The sequence below is a fragment of the Pararge aegeria genome, chromosome 4 (assembly GCF_905163445.1).
Source record: "Pararge aegeria chromosome 4, ilParAegt1.1, whole genome shotgun sequence".
Classification (NCBI taxonomy): domain Eukaryota; kingdom Metazoa; phylum Arthropoda; class Insecta; order Lepidoptera; family Nymphalidae; genus Pararge; species Pararge aegeria.
In genome coordinates, this window is record NC_053183.1 from 993,596 (window position 1) to 1,015,525 (window position 21,930).

Genomic DNA, 21,930 nt, shown 5'->3' on the forward strand with positions numbered 1-21,930 from the left:
TGCGATGTCGCCTAAAACCGATTAGGGTATCACTACCATACTTCATGACTGGTTAGCCCGCTAACATTTTAGACTGTATCATCACTTACCACTAGGTTAGATTGCAGTCAAGGGCTACCTTTCAGGGGAATTAAAAAATAAAAAAAATATTAAAACAAGCTTATTTTTGTCAGGATAAAAAACACTCAAATTAAAAAGCTTTTTATCACAAAGCCTCTATAGCACCACCGGCAAAAGCTTTTGACTTCAAAGGCCGCAGGTCAAACCTCTCGAACTGACAGCTGTACCCACTTAACCATATCGCGAACGCAAAGTCTAATTACAGTGCAGACTTCTTTGTCATTTGCCTATTAGAAATATTAGGATTATGTCGTCTATATTTCTGTTTGTTAGTACTATAGCTTTATTCATGAAGTAGATGTTATATGATAATGAACGCTAAAAGGATGTCTAGAACACAGAATTAAGAACATACAGAAACCGTGTACACGACTAATATTGAAGCATCAAAAACCACTGCACTTTACAGTTGTTTCTCGAAGAAACGGTTAGTCTTAATACTATTTAGCAGTTGAAGGTAATTAATTTCTATACGAACGCCTCTAATGTTCTAAACTTTTACCATAAAAAGAAAAAAAGTTTGTGAGCTAGCTAGCCCCGTGTAAAGTGAGACGTGTGCGTGGCGTTTTAGCTGTTTTTGGACACAATGCACTGCATACAATAATGGCTGAATGAGAATTCTGTATGTTATTAATTCTGTGGTCTAGAATTATTTTATTTTATGGCTATGTCCTATGGATACCTATGATAGAATCGCGGATAATTTTAATATCGATGTCTCGACACCTGTGTATGCATAATTCCAGTGTCACGATGTTTGTCCGGAATGAACTTTTAAACTACTAAACCAATTTTACCTTTTTTTTATGTGTATGTTTGTATCTACTAGATAACTTATACTCTTTAATAACTTACAATTTAACTTCAATAAGATACACTTTAATAATATGACTAATAATTCATTAAAAATATTCATACTAAGGATATTTTTGGTGATGTTTATCCTGGTTATTTATACAAATACTGTCATCTCAATTTACCTGTCTGATTCGATAAAGGTATAACTTTTTTCGAGCCTTTCACTTCCGACAGGTATCGGAGGGATACGTTAGCTGATGTTAGGTATTTGGCAGCTGCGCTTGCGCCAGATTTCCTGTACTCTTTGATACGCATGGGAAATGATTTCGTTTATCTATATTTTTTTTTCGCTTACGGGTTACAGGTAGTGGTGACCCATTTTAAACAAGGAAGTTATAGGTGAAATTCGATCCTTTGTTATAAAATTCATAGAGGTACTATTATTTAATAGTTTTTTTCTATATGAAGATAATTTAGGGGTAGTTTATAAACACCGTGTACACATTAAACCAAAAAGGTTACAAAGAAGGAGTCTATAAAGGAGTTTTCGATATAAAAATAATAGTTATCGAAAGTTTGTGTATGATGACATAAAAAAAAAACCGCAAAAAAAAAATAAACGTGGATCTTGGCTAAGAGAGTTCTTTCGTCAAAATTCCAAGGTTCCATACTTTTACATACTATTCCATTTCATTAATCTGTTAAATTTATAATAAGTTCCTATTTAGTTGATATGACTCTTTGGAATTGAAACTATTCTGAACTCTATGACTCCCAACAACTCTATGAAATGAAACACACTACCATATATGACTTTGAAATAAATCTCTGCCCAAAAATAGTAACTTAGCATATATCAGATTAAAATAATAAACACAAACGACATGCCATTAAATTGAAAGTGCATCGTAATCCGATATGTAATAACACAGATCGTGTCCAATCGGTACGTCCATACTCGGAAGTAGCCGGGGCATCGAACCCGCGTACCGCGAAACGATGATGCAGCGGTCGACGATGATTCGCTGACGTTTGATAATGTAATTGAATCGGTATTGTTGGTTTAATAATATCATTGCAAGAATTTTTTACCTCCGAATGCAAGTCCAAGCCGCAAAAAGACTCTTTACCCGACTGCAAAAGAAGGTTTTTTTTCGAGTGTATGTATGTATGTATATATGTAAGTTGTCTGGGAATTATACAACGGGTTCCCCGGACGTTCAATAAAGCCAACGAGAGGGACATGCCGTGGTGGTTTTTAGTTCGGGTAAACGAGTCCCACATAACCTCTGTCCTGCCCAAAAGGACAGAGGTAGCCATGAAGCTTTTACACCACAACAAAAAAAAAAAAGAAAGGTATATATGTAAGTATGTATGTATGTTTGTAGGTATATATGTATATCTCTTTGACAGTATAAGATGGCAGCGGGCTGACCTGTGTGGGCTATGGCACCCCAAATCGGTTTTTACGCGACATCGTACTAGAACGCTTATTAGCTTAGCGACCTGTCTTTGCCGGTAGCGTCGAAGCCACGCGTAACGACGTAAAGTCGCAAAATCCAAGAGGGGACCTTCCTCTGCGCATACCACTGGGTCATTTAGGTTTTTAAACTCAAATATTTTTCTATTAATTATTTTAAATAGGACGATGGATGATCTTAGTCTAAGAATCACACAACAAACATAGCTGGGTATTATTTCAATAAAACTATATCAGATACACATGCACCCCATTAAGATATGACAAGCATTAATAAATAATTTATATGCACTTTATATATAATCAATGTAACATAATACACATCAATGTATGTATTATATTCATATTATGTATAATGAATTGCATTTCCCACGTCAATATCTAATGCGCAAATACAGTTTTCCTTCCTTATTCTATTTATATAAATCTTCACCACCAATATTTTGCTGCCATCGATATTATGTATATACATTATTTCATATATTTCTGGCACTTTTCTAAGTCCAGGTCGTGTTTAGAACCCCCGTTGCTTTAGTATTAAGTTAACCAATGAGAAAAATTGTCACAATCACCCAGAGATAAATAAAATTAGGTATAATACATAGGTTAGTTTAGGCCTCATTGAATAAAAAAGTTTGATTTTTACACAGTTTATATATCTTCACTTTTATCATAATAAGATATGTCAAATGGCACTAAATCATATTTAATTTCCCCTTTAAGGGGTTTAAGCATGAGCGTAACCGAACCGAAAAGATATTTTTCTTTTGTTTTTAATTTTTCTTACATATCTCAAAATCTTATATCTTTATTTTCGTTTATTTTTTGTCATCTTTACCTTGTAAGTCTGTTTCACCTATGTACATATTACTTTTTAACTATGCAATAAAGTATTAAAACAAACTAAGTTTAGTCCTACCATACTGCTGCAATAAGGGATGGCATAACGTCCTGTGAATCTTAAGTTATTATAGGTTTAATTAATTTAGTCATTTCTTGTTTTATGTTTGTACATGTGACACTAATATGTCATAGCATTTTGTATTTTTGCATTTAAACAAAATCGCGACATCGAATTATAAAGTGCATCGAATGCGTATTTGTGTGCATATTTCTCGTTTCGAAAGTTTCAGCCTACGAAGCAACGCGCCCTAACATACATACAGGTCAACGACATATGCCGGATAATATATAGGCATATATTATTTTGCTAATTTTACAATCACTCACATGGCAGTTCATGTAGAATACTTCTTTTTTGTATAGTGCAGCGATTCTTGATCTCACTCTTACATATTATATGTTTTTTTTTCTTCCACTACTGATATTTATTGTTATTATGCCCAATGGTAAGATTCCTATTGGGCTATTGTTGATGGTGAATTTAACCATGGTCTCTATGTGTCCGAAACTGTGCGGTTGCCGCAAAATTTCGTGTACGTTGAGCCTGCTGCTTGGCAACTCGTAGTTAAGTATTTATGGTATGCTAATGTATAAATTAGTATATTTATTTTTCATATTTATGAAGAGGATTGTTGTATGTTTATAGTTTACTTTATGTATTTCTATGTAGTTTGTTATGTATGTTTAAACAGTGTATCCCACCTTTTCTCGTTTTTGTTTTTCAGTTTTCCTAATCCTAAGGTTACTCGGCAGAGATCGCTACTTAGCGATAAGGCCGCCTTTTGTATCCTACTTGATACTTGAATTGTTCGTTTTTTTTTCTGAACTTGATGTGGTGTACATATAAAGAGTATAAATAAATAAACGTGCACCTTAACAACCCCGGTATAGATGTAATCGGGGTACCCTCTAACTTAATACGTATACATATTATACATATTTTGTATGCTTTTCCGTGTATGTGAATTATATTCGCTTTCTTCCTTATGTATTTCCCCAGTCGGTTTTGGTGTGAATGCGATTTATTGTTTACTAACCTATTCGAATACGCTTATATACCTTTTTAAGTCATATGGGAACCGATGAATTATGCGGGCCAATAAGTGTGGAAACTAATTTATTTTTCGAATCCTGTGGAAAGGTCTCAAGGCAATTTTCTGTGATATATTTACATGATGCAATCTATCAGCAACATCTTTCGAATTTGGGTTGCATGAAACACAGATTACCTTATGTTCGCCTTATTATGTACTATTTTTAATTTACTGTGTAACTGTTCATTGAAATAAACTTGTCATTGTTATCATTATCGTCACAGTAACCCATTACCAGCCCAATACAAAGAACGGGTCTTCTCCTAAAATGAGTGGCAAGCACTTTGCCTAACTTTATAAATATCGGTGCAGTTGTTCGGCCGAACATAGAAAACAAAAAATAAGCAGACACCAATGTCTGCAACAAGTTAGGCAAAGTGATAGCTTGCCCCTACGACATTTTTATGGATACATTATAATTATTCACTTACTAATTAAATTATAAACATTACGCATGGATACAAATAAGTACAGTTTAACAATTATATCAATTTACATAAACAAGCTATTACATTTTAACTGCTGTCGTAGCAACCGTAGCTACTCTACGCGCGTAGCAGTTTTTGCTTTTTCCAAAATACGATTTCACTGGATTTCCATTAAAAGTTATATTTCTGTTATAGTTATGTGTAATTATATAAAAAATATATTTTATGAGAGCAGAGAATAATTCCAATAAGATTTTTAATGCAGTACTAATATTTATTTATTGCTTTTTAAAACAGGCTTTCAAGTCCTGAACTGTTCCGGTAACAAATAACGATGTAATAAACATTATTGATGTGTAAATAAGACTAGATATTGCTTAAAACGTGAATATGGCGTGGAGACTCGGCGATGGGTAGACTATACTAGTTAGTGGTGACAATCAAGTCCATATCACAGGTGTGTTAACTCAGTGGCCACGCGATCATGTAGCAAATGACACAATTTACGAATGAAGGCGGAATTCCACCGAATGCAATTAGGTCATACGCTATTATAAATAAAATTCGCGCTCAACGCGTAAATACGTTATCAAAACATTCCATCAGAAAAAATGGAACGAGACACAGCAACCTACTGGCTAAAACTTCCTGAACTGAGCGACTGCCGAGTTTGTTTCTGATCCAAACGATGTGAATTTCCAACGATGATTGTGAAAAGTATAAAGAATATTTTTGAAACTATCGTTAACTATCGGATACTCAGACAAATAGGTCCTATATCATTGATCGCATAAGAATATTTTGATTGTCAATGATAGTGTTCTTGTTTTCTGTTATATTTAGGTATTTTACATTAAAAAATTCAATCATTCATAAATTGAAGTTTTAATAACTTCGGCCTTATTTCAAGCTTATCAGGCGAATTTTACCCTAGTAGCATAAAGTGACTTACTGTATCGCTTGATGAGGGATTTCTTGTAAGCCTTGCCGTATATGGGGTCCTCGCCGGGGCTGAGCCGGCCGGCAGAGTCGTCGGAATCTGTGCCGGAGTCACGCCCGGCGGCGGCGGCCAGGTAGTCTCTGGACTGCTTGAGGATCGCTTGTGCTCTAACATAGTCCACCGGGTCCGCGAACGAGTGGCGCGCGAACTCCCGCACTGTGATCTCCTTTCGCGAGTGCACGGATAAGTCCAAGGGTGCATCGTCTTCCGCGGTTTCGGGGTAAGCCTTCCGGGCGGCCAGGGTACGCGGTTCCGAATCAGCACTCAGCGCTCTGCGGTCGCAAACCGGAGACCGGTGCGTGTCCGGCCCGGCACTCGCCGGACGGCCCTCCACTGCCATCATGATTAGATATTCACACAGACACCATAATCACAAGCGGTTCCAGTTATGTCATACAGCGTAATGTGTCGTGTAGGAACAGCGCGGCACGTCCGCCGGCGTTCGCATTCAATTGCGGACTGATGTCCCAGTTTCGGGCGACGAGTTCCACTGACTCGGTGAGCTCGCCTCGGCAGCGTTCGGCGCCGCTCGTACACTTTCGTTTTCGTATCAGTCTATATGTGTGCGTTTATAATCGCACACAGCCGTGTCTGTACACGCCGCCGCTGTGTGGGTCGCGCATCTGTGTGCGTAGAGCTTTTTCCACTTTCGTCAGAGCTTTCCTTAATTTCCCGAGTTGCCAGACAGGTTTTCACTGAGACTCGTCTATCTATTAAACGTTATATATAATACTAGCTCGTTACTTTGATGTTAGAGCGTGACTGTTAGATGGAGAAAATTGATGCGAGGAAAATATAACATTTAATTTCTGATTAATACGTAGTATCAGCGGGTGAAATATTTCCTTTGTGACCTAGATTGTGACTGAGTCATCTGAGATCTCCAGTCGCGTCAGTTTTACCGGATACATTCTTCTTATTATGCAATGACATACCGAGATAAATAATTATTACTCTTCAAATTAAATTAACCTATAAACATTTTCATAGAAAAAGATAACGACTTAATAATATATTCGTTCTACACTATTATATAGCTATCTTAGGTAAAAATGCGCTGTCATCCCATTTTGTTGATATTATACTATATTTATTATTCATAGTATATTTATAGTTATAGCTCATGAGTAAATAATATTGTAATTTGTCAATTGAAAATCATGCCAACTCCTACTTTATGTTAATAATCAAAGTTAAACATAAATATAAGTTGTATAAAGGCTATAGTGTTTTTGTGTTACTCGCAGTGTGTTCTAATAATAAATCCGATGGTAGATTGCCTTAGTACTATATAGTATAAGTGCTGGCATATAGCTTGGAAAACCTGTGAATGGGGTCTCAAGATGTTAAGTCAGAAGACGCCTACTACTCGTAGGTAGACAGACGACATAAACTAAGATGCATGAATCCATGTGATGAAGAGCACAAAACCATGGACTTTTATCATTCATACAAATGGCTAGTCTAGTAGGCGACGTCAATCATCAAATATAATCGCCGTAAACATAGTTACACTCTACATATTAATAAAAGATAATTGCTTGTGCTGTTCACCAGACTTAACTATGCACTTGAAGTTGTAACATCTTTCAATCTCTAGCGAGCAATTTTTAAGACATATTAGCGTATAAGTACGTGGATTCTTTACCTGCGTATCTATATAGTGCACCGTTATCACGTAGAAATAACGAAACTAGGGCACGTATGCGGAAGTTATGACTCTATATAACTACAAAAACAAGATGGCGAATCGACTTCCTCCTTTTTCAAAACTCGAAGTCGAATTATCTAAATTGGTGCACGTATACGGAAACTATGTTTGTACAAACATACACAAATAAATCATACACCTTCTTATGGTTTGCGAGGTTTTATTAGTGAAAACTTTTAAAGGCTCCTTGAAAACGGGTTAAAATAATCTACTTATAATAACCAAGCAAAATCAAAATTCAAATTTAAAATGTTTTATTCATGCAGACCTTATCACAGGCACTTATGAAGCATTCATACATTTAACATGTTACACTACGTGTCAGTGATGGTGATAACTGCATTCGTTAACTTAAAACTAAAGCTAGGAGGGTTCCAAAAAGAGCCCACAACAAACTTAGCCAGATTTATTTATTGGTGCCACCATCTCACAGTCTAGTTAATGTTGAGCTGAGTTGAAGTTAGAGAAATTCATACCCAAGCTTTTTTATCATACTCGTACATGTAATCCTTAATATTATAATAGGATTTTTCTATTGTTCTATTTACTCACCTAATTAGCACTCATGTTGGAATAGCTAATTAGGGCTTAAGTGACACTATAAGATTTGTCGTGTGGTGGCGGTCACTTGCTGGTTTTGTATGAGGATATAAAAGAGAACTGGCAGCAGCGTACTCTGTACTACTGCTACTTCCAGTCCAGCAGTAGACTTTTATAGATTATTAATGATGACTATGAGGTAGTGGTGACAGAGAGCTGAGAGGGCTTACTGCCATCGCTTGGAGCAGAATTATTTGATTCTTTCACATGAGGACTGATAATTTTTACGTCAAGTGTATTTACAATAAGAACGCGTGTGAGAATCTATCTATCTATGTTGTTTAATCGCGAAATTTCGTTTTATATGTGCAATTTCATCATCAATATATAAAACGTAACTTAATAATAGATCAATACTTTTTTAAAATACAATCTTCCTTCAAGTTGAATAGGAATAAGAGTTCTCATAAGCCGCTCATTTATTTTAATGCATACGAGTAAATTAAATTAAATTTTATCATTATTAATAACGAAAATTATAACTAACTGTACCTATACCAAAAAAGGGTCGGTATGTACTGTGTACCTACAATTGAATTACAAATATAACGTAGGTAGGTATCCACCTTCTGAAAACCGGAATTAAGCAGCACTCTATAAACGTAATTTGCGTAACAGACCACGTAAACAATTTGTATGTTTTTTATCTAACGCGCGGGGCATTGACCTCCTTTAGACTTCACAAATAAAGTTGCGCGCGCGCCGACCACGTGACACACTAACACAACCAGTGTAAACTGACCTTCATCGTCCCCCCACCTATTTATAAATTTAGACTAGAGAGGAGGAAAATGTATGAACACAGAGAGGCCAGGTGAATTTGGTTTTTCACAGGGTAGAATGTAGAATCAATGTCAGTGTTTATTTGGCCCGTGTAGATAATTTTAGGTTCTTTTTAGTGTGAGTTTTGTCAAGTGGTGGTAAACAAGGAATCACGATTGACCTGGTATGAGCGACCTTGTACTATCTCTGGGACTTGCGTAATATTTACTTACTGTTTTATTACTATTACTAAGTAGGTAATTTATTATGTTATTGCCTATGACCAATGTAATCTTGTTGTTTATATGCATATTAGAAATTTTTATTTTCATTATGATAACTGCACGTTTAGAATCATGTGTAGTTTTGTAAAAAAGACCTTATCCGAATGCTCTTGTTGGTAATGGACAAATTTGTAACCAAACTAAGATGTCGAATCGGATATTAGTTATATTATTAGTCTTTTCTGGCTCATTTCGTTGAAGTTTAAAATTACTATCAATGAGTATACAAACACTTCATAGTATCAAGTTTTTATATTTATTTCGGCCATTTTGAGATGTATTTTCCAGACCATAGCATTTTTTAAAAGAATTAAAGGGCGTTACTTAATTCTGTAATATTATGTTTAATATAATCACTGAATAATGTTGTTCATGTTTCGTTCCTAAAACAACTATAGTTTTTGAACGTAAGTTAATGTGGAAAATTACGTGAATAGAACAAAGCTATTTTACCAAATGTCTGCCTAAGACTGTTTATTTTCTGTGGGTCTTCCTTCTGTTTCCTTAAGCTGTCTACAGCGTTCACAAGACAGCATAGTATATTTCCAGGAATTTGGTATGTGTTGGGACTTTTTTTCAAAGTTTTTAGATATACAACAGGGTACCTACATTTGGTATAGCAATAATTGAGATGAATCTAAGATGTACTCTTAACCACCCGATAGGGTATCGCTATCGGCTGGGGGGTCATAGGCTATCGTAACGCGGGCATCGAACTCGCTAACTTATACACATCCTACGTAATCTTCCTACTCGGGAAAATCACCTTCAAAATATTTGTTAATCTTCATGTTATGAAAACATACTTATCAGTTTATAATGGAATAATAAATTATTGTTCATTACATATTGCGCTTTTAAAACGACTCTTATTTCACCCTTGTCAAAATTGCGGCTGATTGTGCAATAAAGAATTATCGCACTGATATAAGCAAGGATTCTGCGGTAATATTTATCCTTTCAGCCTTCAGTGCGTGAATATTTTCGGGTAGCGCCTTAACCGGGGCTTTTTTCACATCCAACTTAATGGTGTGGGGTAGGTCTAAGCTGCTGTATGTATTCGTCATGTAGACGTTTGAACAAATTTTAATGCGGATATTTTTTCTATCTCTTCTGGCCAGGTTGGTACTATACCACGATTTTTAACTGCAAAGGTTTCTGTTTACTTACAGGCAAAGGTAACTGCAAAGTCTCTATGACTTTATAAGTAGTAGGTATTTGCACAGGAATTTCGCACATCAAAAGGCTTTCAACATTTAAAACCACTTTAAAAAGTCAGTGCTCGTAGTTTTTGTTTAAATAGACTAAATAGAATATTTTAAATAACTGTGGTAGGTATATCATATGATGTATAGTTAGATAAAAAGTTACACATTAAAAGACGGCTGTAGCCATTCCAGTTATGGAGTTTGCTAAATTAATAAAAGCAAAACTAAAGTTATTCAATAAAAAACCGGCGATGACCAACGGAACCTAAAGTAGCAACTAAACAAAGCAAATAAACACAAAATAAGCTTTAAGGATCGATCGATCCGCGCTTAGATCATCAATCTTTCTTCCTTCGCGCCAATTTATCCGCGTGTGAGCAGGACATATATACAAATATGTTTCGAGATGAAAAGAGATGGCTGAGTGCAGAGGTGTTGTAGAGCCGCGCGTTCGGATAATCGCTATAGCAAATTCTAAGGGACCAATTATGAAGGCAACATTTTAATTTTTTTAAATGTAATGGAAGGCACATATACAGTACTACCTACCAACCTACCGGCGATGATTTAACGTTCCGGTAAAAAGGAGTTCATGTATATTAAACTTTTATTATTTAAAGACGTCTAATAATGTGAGTAGCAAGAATGTTTTAATGCCAAGAAATTATTTACAGTAACGATGCCTATTCTTGGTTGAGTTTTCAGCAAAGACATTCGGGATTTAAGGGGAAGAAGAATGACAAATATAACTCTTTCTAGTCAGAATTTTATTCTAAGCAAAACACTTTCTAACTAGAATTTAAGATATTTTATAAGTATGTATAAAATATACGGCTTGGCTTGGACACGGGTTCGACTCCCGAATAGATAAGCATTGATTAGAAATTATCTTTAGCAGGCCTAGGTAAGTTAAGAAATTTGCGTTGACAACCCTTAGTCCTAAAGAGTGTGTTAAGTTTTTGGTCCGGTTATCATAACTAACATGTGATAATTATCGTTAAAGACCGCCTACCTACTTTGGAGCAGCATGGCGAATCTAATATTTGAACCCTTCTTTAGTATAAGAGGGGATACCTGCGCCCAGCAACAGGACAATAAACGCTGGTGATGATAATGAAATAAACTTAAATTCCAATAAGAAATTACGACAAGATAAAAACTTTTTGCAGCGCATCTTGATTTTTTTTTAATATAATAAAATATTAACCAGCGTTTCCGAACAGATATCGCGGGCAAGTGCAGTCGATGTACGGATTCAAGGCTACGGCTGCTCGCGCGCACACTCGCACAGTCTGTGTGTGTGCGTGTGTGCACACGGGCACATACGTTGGTGTAATTGGCAACGATTAGCACAGGAAGACTCGCCGCGTATGGTTTTTTTTTGTCATATAAATAGTACCTATCCGGTCAAGTCGGCGCCGCTTGGTTTAGGTTAGGTTGCGTTTGGTTATTACTTCATTCTTGCGTCTTTTTCTGCAATTCGGGCATTGGTATACAACAACCAAAGATGCACAGTTCATCACTATCGTAACATTTTTATTAATTAATAGTAAATTCAAACAGATAAACAAGGTATTTTATAGGCTAATACGTTTATGATACTTATACAAACAGTAAAATATTAAATAAATCATTTAAAAACTTCAGCTTAGATGATGTGGAAAAACCACCCCTTAAAAAGAAAAACCGCAGTTTAAGTAACTTACATGTACCTAAGTCAATATTTTATATTTGTTTTTAAATTGATATTTATAATTAATTTAGTATCTTAATGTTCAATACTTGTAAGAAAATAGATACACTCGTAGGATCTAAGTAACTACTTTGTTATAGATTTGCGTGACGTTTTAAAGTATTCCAGGTTCTTTACTAGGTTTTGCTATATAGGTGTGTTCTAAAACCAGTGATGACAGGTTTTTATTTATTCTACCGAACTGTATCTTCGGACTTATATCAATGTTCTCGATCTTTTCTGCACAATTGGAGTCGCCATATTTATGTAGACAGTTAACTTTTATATGGACGCTGGGAGATCGTACGTATTGTGTAGATATACAGTTTACCATTTCACTAACGTTAACTCGATGAAGCAATGTTGTTTATTATAATTATATTGAAGCACAAAAAACTTATTCTACAAAGTATATTATATACGTAGAGTGTGCTCAGGAACGATTCCATCCACATCTTTCTATTATCAATCCTTGACGCGTAGTTAGAAGCTGCATAGTTAATATTGGAACGATTTGCTTCTTCGTTTCTATACACCGCAAATATCCCCGATACCTGAATATGGATTCCTTCGTAACAAGAGTGTATAGGCATCGGCATCTTGTAGGCAAGCGCGCTCTATCTGAGGCCGTATCAGCATTTAACAACAGGCGTGATTATAATCCAGCGTTCGTCTATACATGTAAATTTAAAGACTGTCGCAGCAGTGACCTCCGATTGGCGCAGTTTGCAGCGACCCTGCTTTCTGAGCCCAAGGTCATGGGTTCGAATCCCACTTCTGGAAATTTTTTGTGTGATGAGCGAGAATGCTTTTGCTTTGTAATTACACTACCATAATATAATTACATTTTTTTTACGACAATACGCACATCGCCACCTAGTCCCAAAGTAAGCGTAGCTTGTGTTAATGATACTAAGATGACTGCCGATTATTTTAATGAATAATGTACAAAAATACTTATAATATACATATAAAGGCCCTGACACTGCGAAACATTAATGTTCATCACACAAACTCCAGTTTTGGGAATCAAACCCACTGCCGGGTTGCTGCCCACTGCGCCAATCGGCCGTCAAATTAAGTGAACATAAGTAACAACAATGGCTCTTCTCAGTGGAATCTGGAAAACCTTCCAAACCGGTGGTAGAGTCACTACAAACAGTCTGACTTGACGTTTCAAAAGTGCTCTTATAAACTAGGCTTTTAATCTGAACAAAAAGACACTTTCATATTTACAATATGAGTATGGATATACATTTCGAAACCCCTCCCGGAAAACTTACTACACTAAAACACAAACACGATAAACCTGGTCATCAAACCTACCACTCGAGATAAACACTTGGTACTAGTCAGAGATAACGGTTAAAAAACAATAAAACAGTGAGTGGTATACAAACAGTGGCGGCCGACCGGAGGGTATTCGGCAAACACTACGAGTGTTTATGTCTCAACACTTGCCTTGGTTGCCACAAACAAATTCTATCGGCTATCTATAGACTATCTTTTGTATCTTTGTTCGATCATATCTACTAAACTGTCCGCGGCACCCGGCTACGTTTGTTCTGAGCATCTTCTAAGACTCCATTTGACTCAACTCCCCGTATGATGTTATCGAAATAGACTCCGACCATATTAAACCGAACTGGTGAAAGCCGTGGAAACCGAGTTCGAGCCGCGGTACGCACTAACTTTTCGGAGTAATGTGCGTTTTTAATTGGAGCTATTTAAATATCACTTGCTTTGAAGGGTGAAGGAAACATCGTGAGGAAACCTGCATGCCTGAGAGTTTTCCATAGCGTTATCAAGGGCGTGTGAAGTCTACCAAACCCACAACCCACCCACACTTGGCCAGCGTGGTGGACTAAAGCCTAACCCCATCTCATTCTGAGAGGAGACCCGTGCTCTGTAGTGGGCCGGTAATGGGTTGGTGATGGTGATGATATTAGACTACGCATCATGATGTACTGGATTCAATTTCTTTATACGTTCAGAAATTGGTATTATGAAATCTTCAGTAGCAACCCGGAAATAGAAATTGGCATTGACGACTCACATGCCCTGGAGAGCACTTTTAGCGAGCTCTTAATCTCTCTCTTCTATGGGAGGGTTGGTCTATGCCCTGGCTGATGATTGTGAGAATGATATTGTTTAAATAAATATTAAATGGATTAGCAGACAACTGATAGGTATATATATTTATTTATTTCTCCTACGGGAACCGTTTGTCAAGTTATAAGGCGTCATACTACATAGGGATCAGGTTTTTAGACTTCATTAATACTACGAGCCATGCGTTATTATGAGAGCTAGCTGATCTAACAACCAATAATATCAGAAACTTTTTTACATGATGCCATTATATTTGTGAAATAGGTAGGTTTGACAAATTGAATTTTTGACTTTATTTTAATAAAATTGGAAAAAACTAGTTTCAGTTATTATTTTCAATGAAAACCCATAGCCATTACCAACCCACTACAGAACACGGGTCTCCTTCTTAAATGAGAAGGGGTTAAGGCCATAGTCCACCACGCTGGCCCAGTGCGGATTTGTGGACTTAACACAGCTTTGAGAACATTATGAAAAATTCTCAGGCATGTAGGTTTCCGAACGACATTTTTCTTCACCGTTAAAGCCAGTGATATTTTAATTACTTTAAACGCACATAACTTAAAAAAGTTAGAGGTACGTGCTGGGATTCAAATTCGGCCAACCGAAAGTGAACTCGAGCTTCTACCCAATGCGCTATCACCGCTTCAAATTCTGTTAAGTAGATTTTAAATATTTGCTAATTTAGTATCATAATCCTGTATGATTTAAATATTTGAAGCAGAAATGGCAGACTACGTTGAAGCAATGTTTTATTAAGACCTATTTTGTACCCATATTCCAGCAAATAAAAACTATCCTATTCATCCTTTTCCTATTATATTCTATTCCAAAGAAAAATAATTTATCTTAAAAAATACAAATAAGAAGTCAGGTTTTAACCATGTTAAATTAACGCAATAGCGACGTAAAAAACGTTCATAGAATTAACGTTAAATTTACGAAAAAGTGTACCTTGTGGTGGCGGCAGATCATACCTGTGTGCTACTACATCTCCTGTGATCACCTGTGATGTGTGATTATGGGGAAACCCTCTCGTTGGGGAGGCTACTATTGATACTAACAACGTTATTAAGTCAGCAAACAAACAAGCGATATAAAAAAAACTAGGATAGAAAAAAAAAAACGTATAAAATAGAAGGTATTTTAATAACGAGATTCAGGTACTTGTTTACACGATCCAGTGCGCTCATTACCGCCCGCCGCCATATTGGCATGTGCATGTCGAGAAATAAAGGCGGTAATCTGCGCGGAATTTTCACTTGTGAGAAATATATAGATAGTGAAAACAGTAAACAAACACGTTATATCGGTACGGTCGGCAGCATAGAGAGAAAGCAGATGTCTTATATATACAAAAAAAAGGAATAAAAATGTATAAACAGCACAAGAACGCAAACAAATATAATATGTCCAATCTTGAGATTTTTGACTTAAATTGAAATGATAAATTAAACCGGCCTTTGATAAAACTAAAAAGCTTTAGTGCTATACGTATTAGTATAAAAAAGCAGTTCTATTACCGTGACTCTCAACATTTTAGCATACGTTTTGTAGTCTCTCAAATAGCTCTAAACTAAGTGATAACTATTTGATTCTCTGAATAAATGATAAAGCTCGCGAGATATTACCATTGGCAGTAAAAAAAAATAAGATATTAAAAGGTGAGATAATTGAATAAAATCTTTTTTTACAAACCCTACACCTTAGTAATTATTTTTTTAACTAATACACTGGCATTTAAATATTTTAAAGAAATATATATTAAAACAAAATTTTTGTTACACAATAGTTGATCCTGTGTGGCGGCCCAGGAGCTATTTAGCTCGAAGGATAAGCTTTGCAGTCTTGAGGGGAAATAGAGCCACCGTCTTGGGCACCTTGCTCTTGGGTGGCTTTTATGTTTTATAGTATTTTATATAATCCGTAATTATTAACCGTAACATTAAAATTAAAAACTTTCAGCATATCGCAGACTTTTTTGCCATCGCTCCTCCCCGAGGGAGCGTTTGCAGTTTTTGCGGCGTCAGCGAAATTGAAAGTGGAAACCGCTGTAATTATGACATTGTTCTACGAGAAAAACTGACGCTGGCGTGCGACCGACTCGGCTTCGGCGGGGAAACGCCGCGCGATTTATTCCATCCTTACTTAATACTACTAATGCGAAAGTGGGTTTGTTGATTTGTCCGTCAACCACATAGTAACAAGGCAACAAGCTTAATTTTTTGTTAAAAATAGTGGGCCGAAGAGTGATACAGGTTACTTTTTATCATCAGGGTGCCGCATCGGCAGTCCTCTGTAGGTTCCAGTCAGCTAAGTACGCAGACGATAAACCCTAGAGTGTAATTTTCTTTTCAAAGTTAAATATGTTTGGAATCAATACCAGATAGTGAAAATACTGGGAAACAGTTGCCGTTCTTTAGATTCTATAGAAATCGTATTTAACTTCGAAGAGCTAGAAAATATGTCTAAATATATTCAGGAGCAAAGTAGCAAGTGTATAATACTTTTTATTTCAGATCTCTTAATAATATAAATGATTTAATAAGTTTTTAATCGGGAGAGTAAGATAACATTAGCCATTAGTTAGGTAAAACTAGAGCTTTTTGTGACCGAGCTGGTCTGGCTGGGTTTACAACTGCCGCTAAGCAGCATTGTTGCAAAGCTGTTAGCCGCTGTCATTAAAGGCACTTGAGACTTAACACCTACGCCTCAAATTGATAGACACAGGGCGGCATGTTGCAGGACTTACTCCTTACCCTGTGAAGTGTTGCTCTTTTTATAAGAGACTAACGTATCCAGCCCGCTTCGCCGAGCTAGATTTTGCTTTATTTTATTCAAACAATATCATTAAATTTTTAATTTAAGTCTCATAGTATATTAAATCATTTATTTCTCACCGTATTCATTATCTTCTATTCTCTTCTCGAGTGGGTGAAGATCATTATCTACACCCATGTACACCCAACAATAGAATATCATCATAGTAAATAAAAGCTGTATTTGACAGTTTGACAGTTCAAAAATAGGAGTGCTCCGATCGTCACCAAAGTTTAAAGGATTACTCGCCAAGTCAATCCGAAGATTCCCTGAAAGTTTAATTGAAATCGGTCCAGCCGTTTCGTAGCCTATACGAAACAAACCCACACACTTTGTCTTTTGTATATATAGATAGATGGTTTTTATCATAAAAAAATAACTTGCAGGCGAGTGTAACCGTAGGCTGTTCTAGTAACTTTTATGACGTAGTGCACTATCTCTCTCGGTTTGTCCCGCTTTTTGTGACAAATAGGTCTGCGTCTGACTACAATCACGATGGAAAGCAGTAAAGAGGTCTAGGATGGGAATAGAACACATATGAAGTGCTGTTTTTGCGAAACTTGGCTTTGACACACTGCCGTGTCTTTAAACCTGCTATATATTCAGGGATAGGTATTTGCTTGACTGCGATTGTACCTGACGGACCGTAAGCCTAAGATGAAATGGAATATTTGTAGTTAGTTTCTATCGGGGAAGCCGTTCTCGGTAACATTTCAAACCGTTGGCAACCTTCATAGAAAATTTCAAAGGTAAAACTTAGTATGTTTAGTATGTAAGAATAGAATAGAATATAATATCTTTATTTGCGAAATACACAAAAAGATTATTTACGAACTCCTATGATCAGCTCGGAACCCAAACTTACGGACCCAACTTCATATCATTGTGCCTAAAGAGTAGTTATATTAATATTATGTACCGTATATATTATGTATATAACTCCAAGAATAAGAGACTCGAGAAACTACATACTACATAAAGTATCTACTTATAGTACATAGCTCGCTCTTGTGCCGAAAATTCTAATATTCAATAGTGTTGGGAATTGAAAACGAAGTCGCAGTTATATTAGTTATTCGATTTCGAATATTAAGTTGTTGAAAAGGTACCTAAACTGTTGATTTTGTTGTTTTCAGGGTGAAGGACTGTTTTTCTTATCTTCATTTAGAAAAGCTGTGTAGAGTTTTTAAACCCACCACCCAAAAGAGGTGTTTAATAATAGGGTATGTTTGTGAGTCATTGTATCGCTGAAATTGATGGCGATTTAAGTGTGTCTTAATCCAATCTTTATCGTAACTTCAGACTTAAGGTTCTTATATATTTATTACTGCAGTGGCCCTCTTGTGTTATAATTTTGATGTGAAACATAATGCGGTGAATTGCTGTTTGGACTGTTTGCTTGGCGACGCATAGTGTATGTAAAATCGAATCACTTTTAAATCAAAAAAAAATTCTATCTTATCTGAATGTGTCTTTTATAATTGTGCTAATTTTCCCATATTTTTTGATTAAATGCCATATTATGCCATTACATTTTTCCATTCTTCGGTGCATATTTTCTATACAAAATAGTTCAGCATTTCACATTTTTCTGTAAGAAGCAATATGATTAGTGTTACGGATTTGACTAGTGGTGTATTTTTTCAAATTTTGCTTAGTCGAATATGATCAAACATTCGTACATGGACGAATGTTTGATCATATTCGACTGCACGCGTTATCGGATCCCATCCCTACGTTGCGAACGAACTAACCCCGACTAGGTGTTGCCAGGCGCGGCAGCTGATGAATAAACAACATGGAGCAGCCCGCGGGTACAGCCCTATCCAAGGCCGCCGTCTAGACCGCGCCGAGTCCCAGATACACTAATTACCCTTGTTACTACACTGTACTAACATGTTATCATTATTAGCTAAGAGATACTCAAAGCATCTTCAAATTTTGGACCATCTTTAACACAGCATCAGGGAGACCGTTATAAAGATTCTAGACAGCCGGTTAGCGCAGTGGGCAGCGACCTTGCTTTTTGCGTCTAAGACCGTGGGTTCGATTTCCACAACTGGAAAAATGTTTGTGTGATGAACATTAATTGTTTTCAGTGTCTGGGTGTTTATCTGTATATTATAAGTATTTATGTGTATTATATTCATAAAAATCATCATCAGCTATCTCAGTGCCCGTAACACAAGCCACGCTTACTTTGGGGCTAAATGGCGATGTGTTTACTGTCGTAGTATATTTATTTATTATTTATTAATTATCTATCATTATAAAAAAAAAAAAAAAAACTTAATTTGCTGTAATCCGCGAAAAGCAGGAGAATATGTATGGTGGAATTTATAATTTCAAAGTGCCGATAGTTAGATTTAACAATCCGCACGCCTTTAAAAACATTATCAAGAACCATGCAGGCTTCCTCGTGAAGTTTTCCTTTACCGTTAAAGCATATATATTAAATTGCTTATATTAAAAAACGCATATAACTTAGGAAAGATAGAGCCTTGCCGAACTCGGTCACAACGAAATGTAAGCCGGGGTGTCAACCATAGCATAGTGATCTAGTACACGTATATGTACTAAAGTCTGATTCCATTATAAGTTACGACTCATAAACTTAAGGAAGCATCACTTTGATTGAGGTAAAAGGAAAAATGGCCGCCACGAAAGGGAAACGGGATGATAATAGTGCAGCGAAGTGTTTCAAGTTTACTAGAGCTGCTATGTCGGGATACACATGAGATAAACAGGCGTGGCGAGTGCGAAGATAGATATACAAACACGAATTATTCATCATTTACTACTCCTATATACTTCGAGGAGGCCTTCACCGGAGAGGGTTCCTAAAATAACGATAAATAAAGTAATAATAGTTAGAATAAGCAATACATAACTAATTGTTGTTGTATAAGTTAAGATCAGGAAATTTATAAGGCTTAAATAAACAAATAAAATAAATAAACTCCTATATATCTCGTTGGTCAGGTGGTTAGTATGTTTGACTACAATCAGGTCTCGAATTTGACTCCCGGTTCGGCCAAGAAATTGTTATGTATTAGTTTTAGAAAAAATCAGTACCGATCTTCTTTTTATCTCAGAATGAAACTCTTTGAAGCTTACCAATCCGCATTTGTTATTAAAAAACCGTCAGCATCATGAAAAGTGAGACACCGTGAGGCTGTGGATGATGAATTAGCCTTACTTTACAGCCAATTTGAATCGTCAAGTATGCTTATTTGTAGTGACTTTACCAGTGAAGCAGATTTTATCTAGAATCAATCAAAAATAAATTTAAATACGTATGTCCATGGTTCATCTTTGTAACCAAACCTTCTTGGTTACTGCCATACTCTTATTAAATTAAATAATAATTCAAGGATGGATATTTTATTACCGAAATGCGTGATCACAATCATAAGCCGTCTTTAAGATAGCATATCTTCTTCTTATATCATGAAAGTGAAAAAGAAAATATTTTTGTTTGACAGAGAATTGAAACACCAGTTTATTCTAATATTAAATTTAACATGACAGTTGGCACTCAAAACATTCCAACAACAAAAATAAAAACGAAAAAAACATCGTTAATCAAGTTAATCGTTGCATAACGTAAAAGTAGGTTAACGGTTAACCCAATATCTCGGGACCGATCCCGCGCTATCTATGCGCGCGCGCCCAATGTCAAGTTTCGCCTAGCGCGGCCGCGTAGAATGCACTTTCTTCCTGCACACAGATGCAATATGCGTATAGTGTAAGAGACAGTGCCAAGAAATACTCATTAGCTAACACACCGAAAATGTTTGTTTCCCTGACAGAATTTGCCAAGGTAGAAAATCTTCAGAGAGATTTTAGGGAAGAATGTGCGTGCATAGTACAAACTGTAGTGCCAAGTGTGTAAAGATATTCAATCCAATCCCAAAATCAATAGCCGTATTACTGTATCAAATATTTTAGAATACATTATTTTATTATATAAAAATTAGCTATTGAGCAATGTATTAAATTCAATTCACATTAAAATTGTATATCATCACTTATAAGCCATTACACCCAAAGCTGGGTATACGTTTTAACTTACTCTGCGAGGCACGGGGGTCGATACCGGCAATTTCATAACTACGGGCTGGTTAATTACTAACAAATCATTTAACTATTTGCTATTTAGTTATTTTTACCCCAACGACTTTAACATATCTACGTCACTGCTAAGAAGAATCCGCAAGCCCATCAAAAGCGTTCCTTATGCCTCTCCCTTAAACAGAAGCCATTGGGGCCCAGTAATAATACATGATCGCTTACTGTGGGCCTCATAAGAAGGCTCAGAATCACTCAGCGGGCGATGGAGAGAGCAATGTTGGGAGTATCTCTACGTGATCAAATCAGAAATGAGGAGATCCGTAGAAGAACGGAGTTACCGGCATAGCTCAGCGAGTCGCAAAGCTGAAGTGGAAATGGACGGGGCACATAGCTCGTAAAACCGATCGTCGGGGTTCCAAGGTGCTGGAATGGCGACCCCAGAAGGTAAGCGCAACGTTGGTCGGCCCCCAACGAGGTGGACAGATGGCATCAAACGAGTCACTGGGAGCCGCTGGAAACAAGCGGCCCAGAACGTGGATTTTGTAATTCTCTACAAAAGACCTATGTCCAGCAGTGGACTTTAATCAAATAGCTGTGATATAATTCAAAACATATGTGACACTCTCTAAGACTAAAGTAAAGCTGTTTACAATGTAAACGTGCACACACGCACAGTCCATATCTATTTCCACTGCACTGCACACATGCGTAGATTGCATCGCTATTCCCAGTTGCATAGCACACTAGTGTACAGTGCATATCTACGCACCCACACACAGGTAGCCCATGAGATAAACGAAAGTC

General features: G+C 36.5%; 1 protein-coding gene across 3 annotated transcripts in view; it reads right to left on the reverse strand.

Moving 5' to 3' along the window:
* LOC120623330 (ecdysone-induced protein 74EF) overlaps positions 1–21,930 on the reverse strand; it is a 284,125-nt gene that overhangs the window by 83,750 nt on the left and 178,445 nt on the right. Inside the window, exon 1 of one of the 3 annotated variants that reach the window (XM_039889296.1) lies at positions 5,776–6,264. The exons of the other annotated variants lie outside the window; for them this stretch is intronic. Coding sequence (XP_039745230.1) covers positions 5,776–6,166 — 391 coding nt within the window. The 5' untranslated portion in view covers positions 6,167–6,264. Of the gene's footprint in view, positions 1–5,775; positions 6,265–21,930 lie in introns of those variants that run through there. 3 annotated transcript variants of the gene reach the window in all.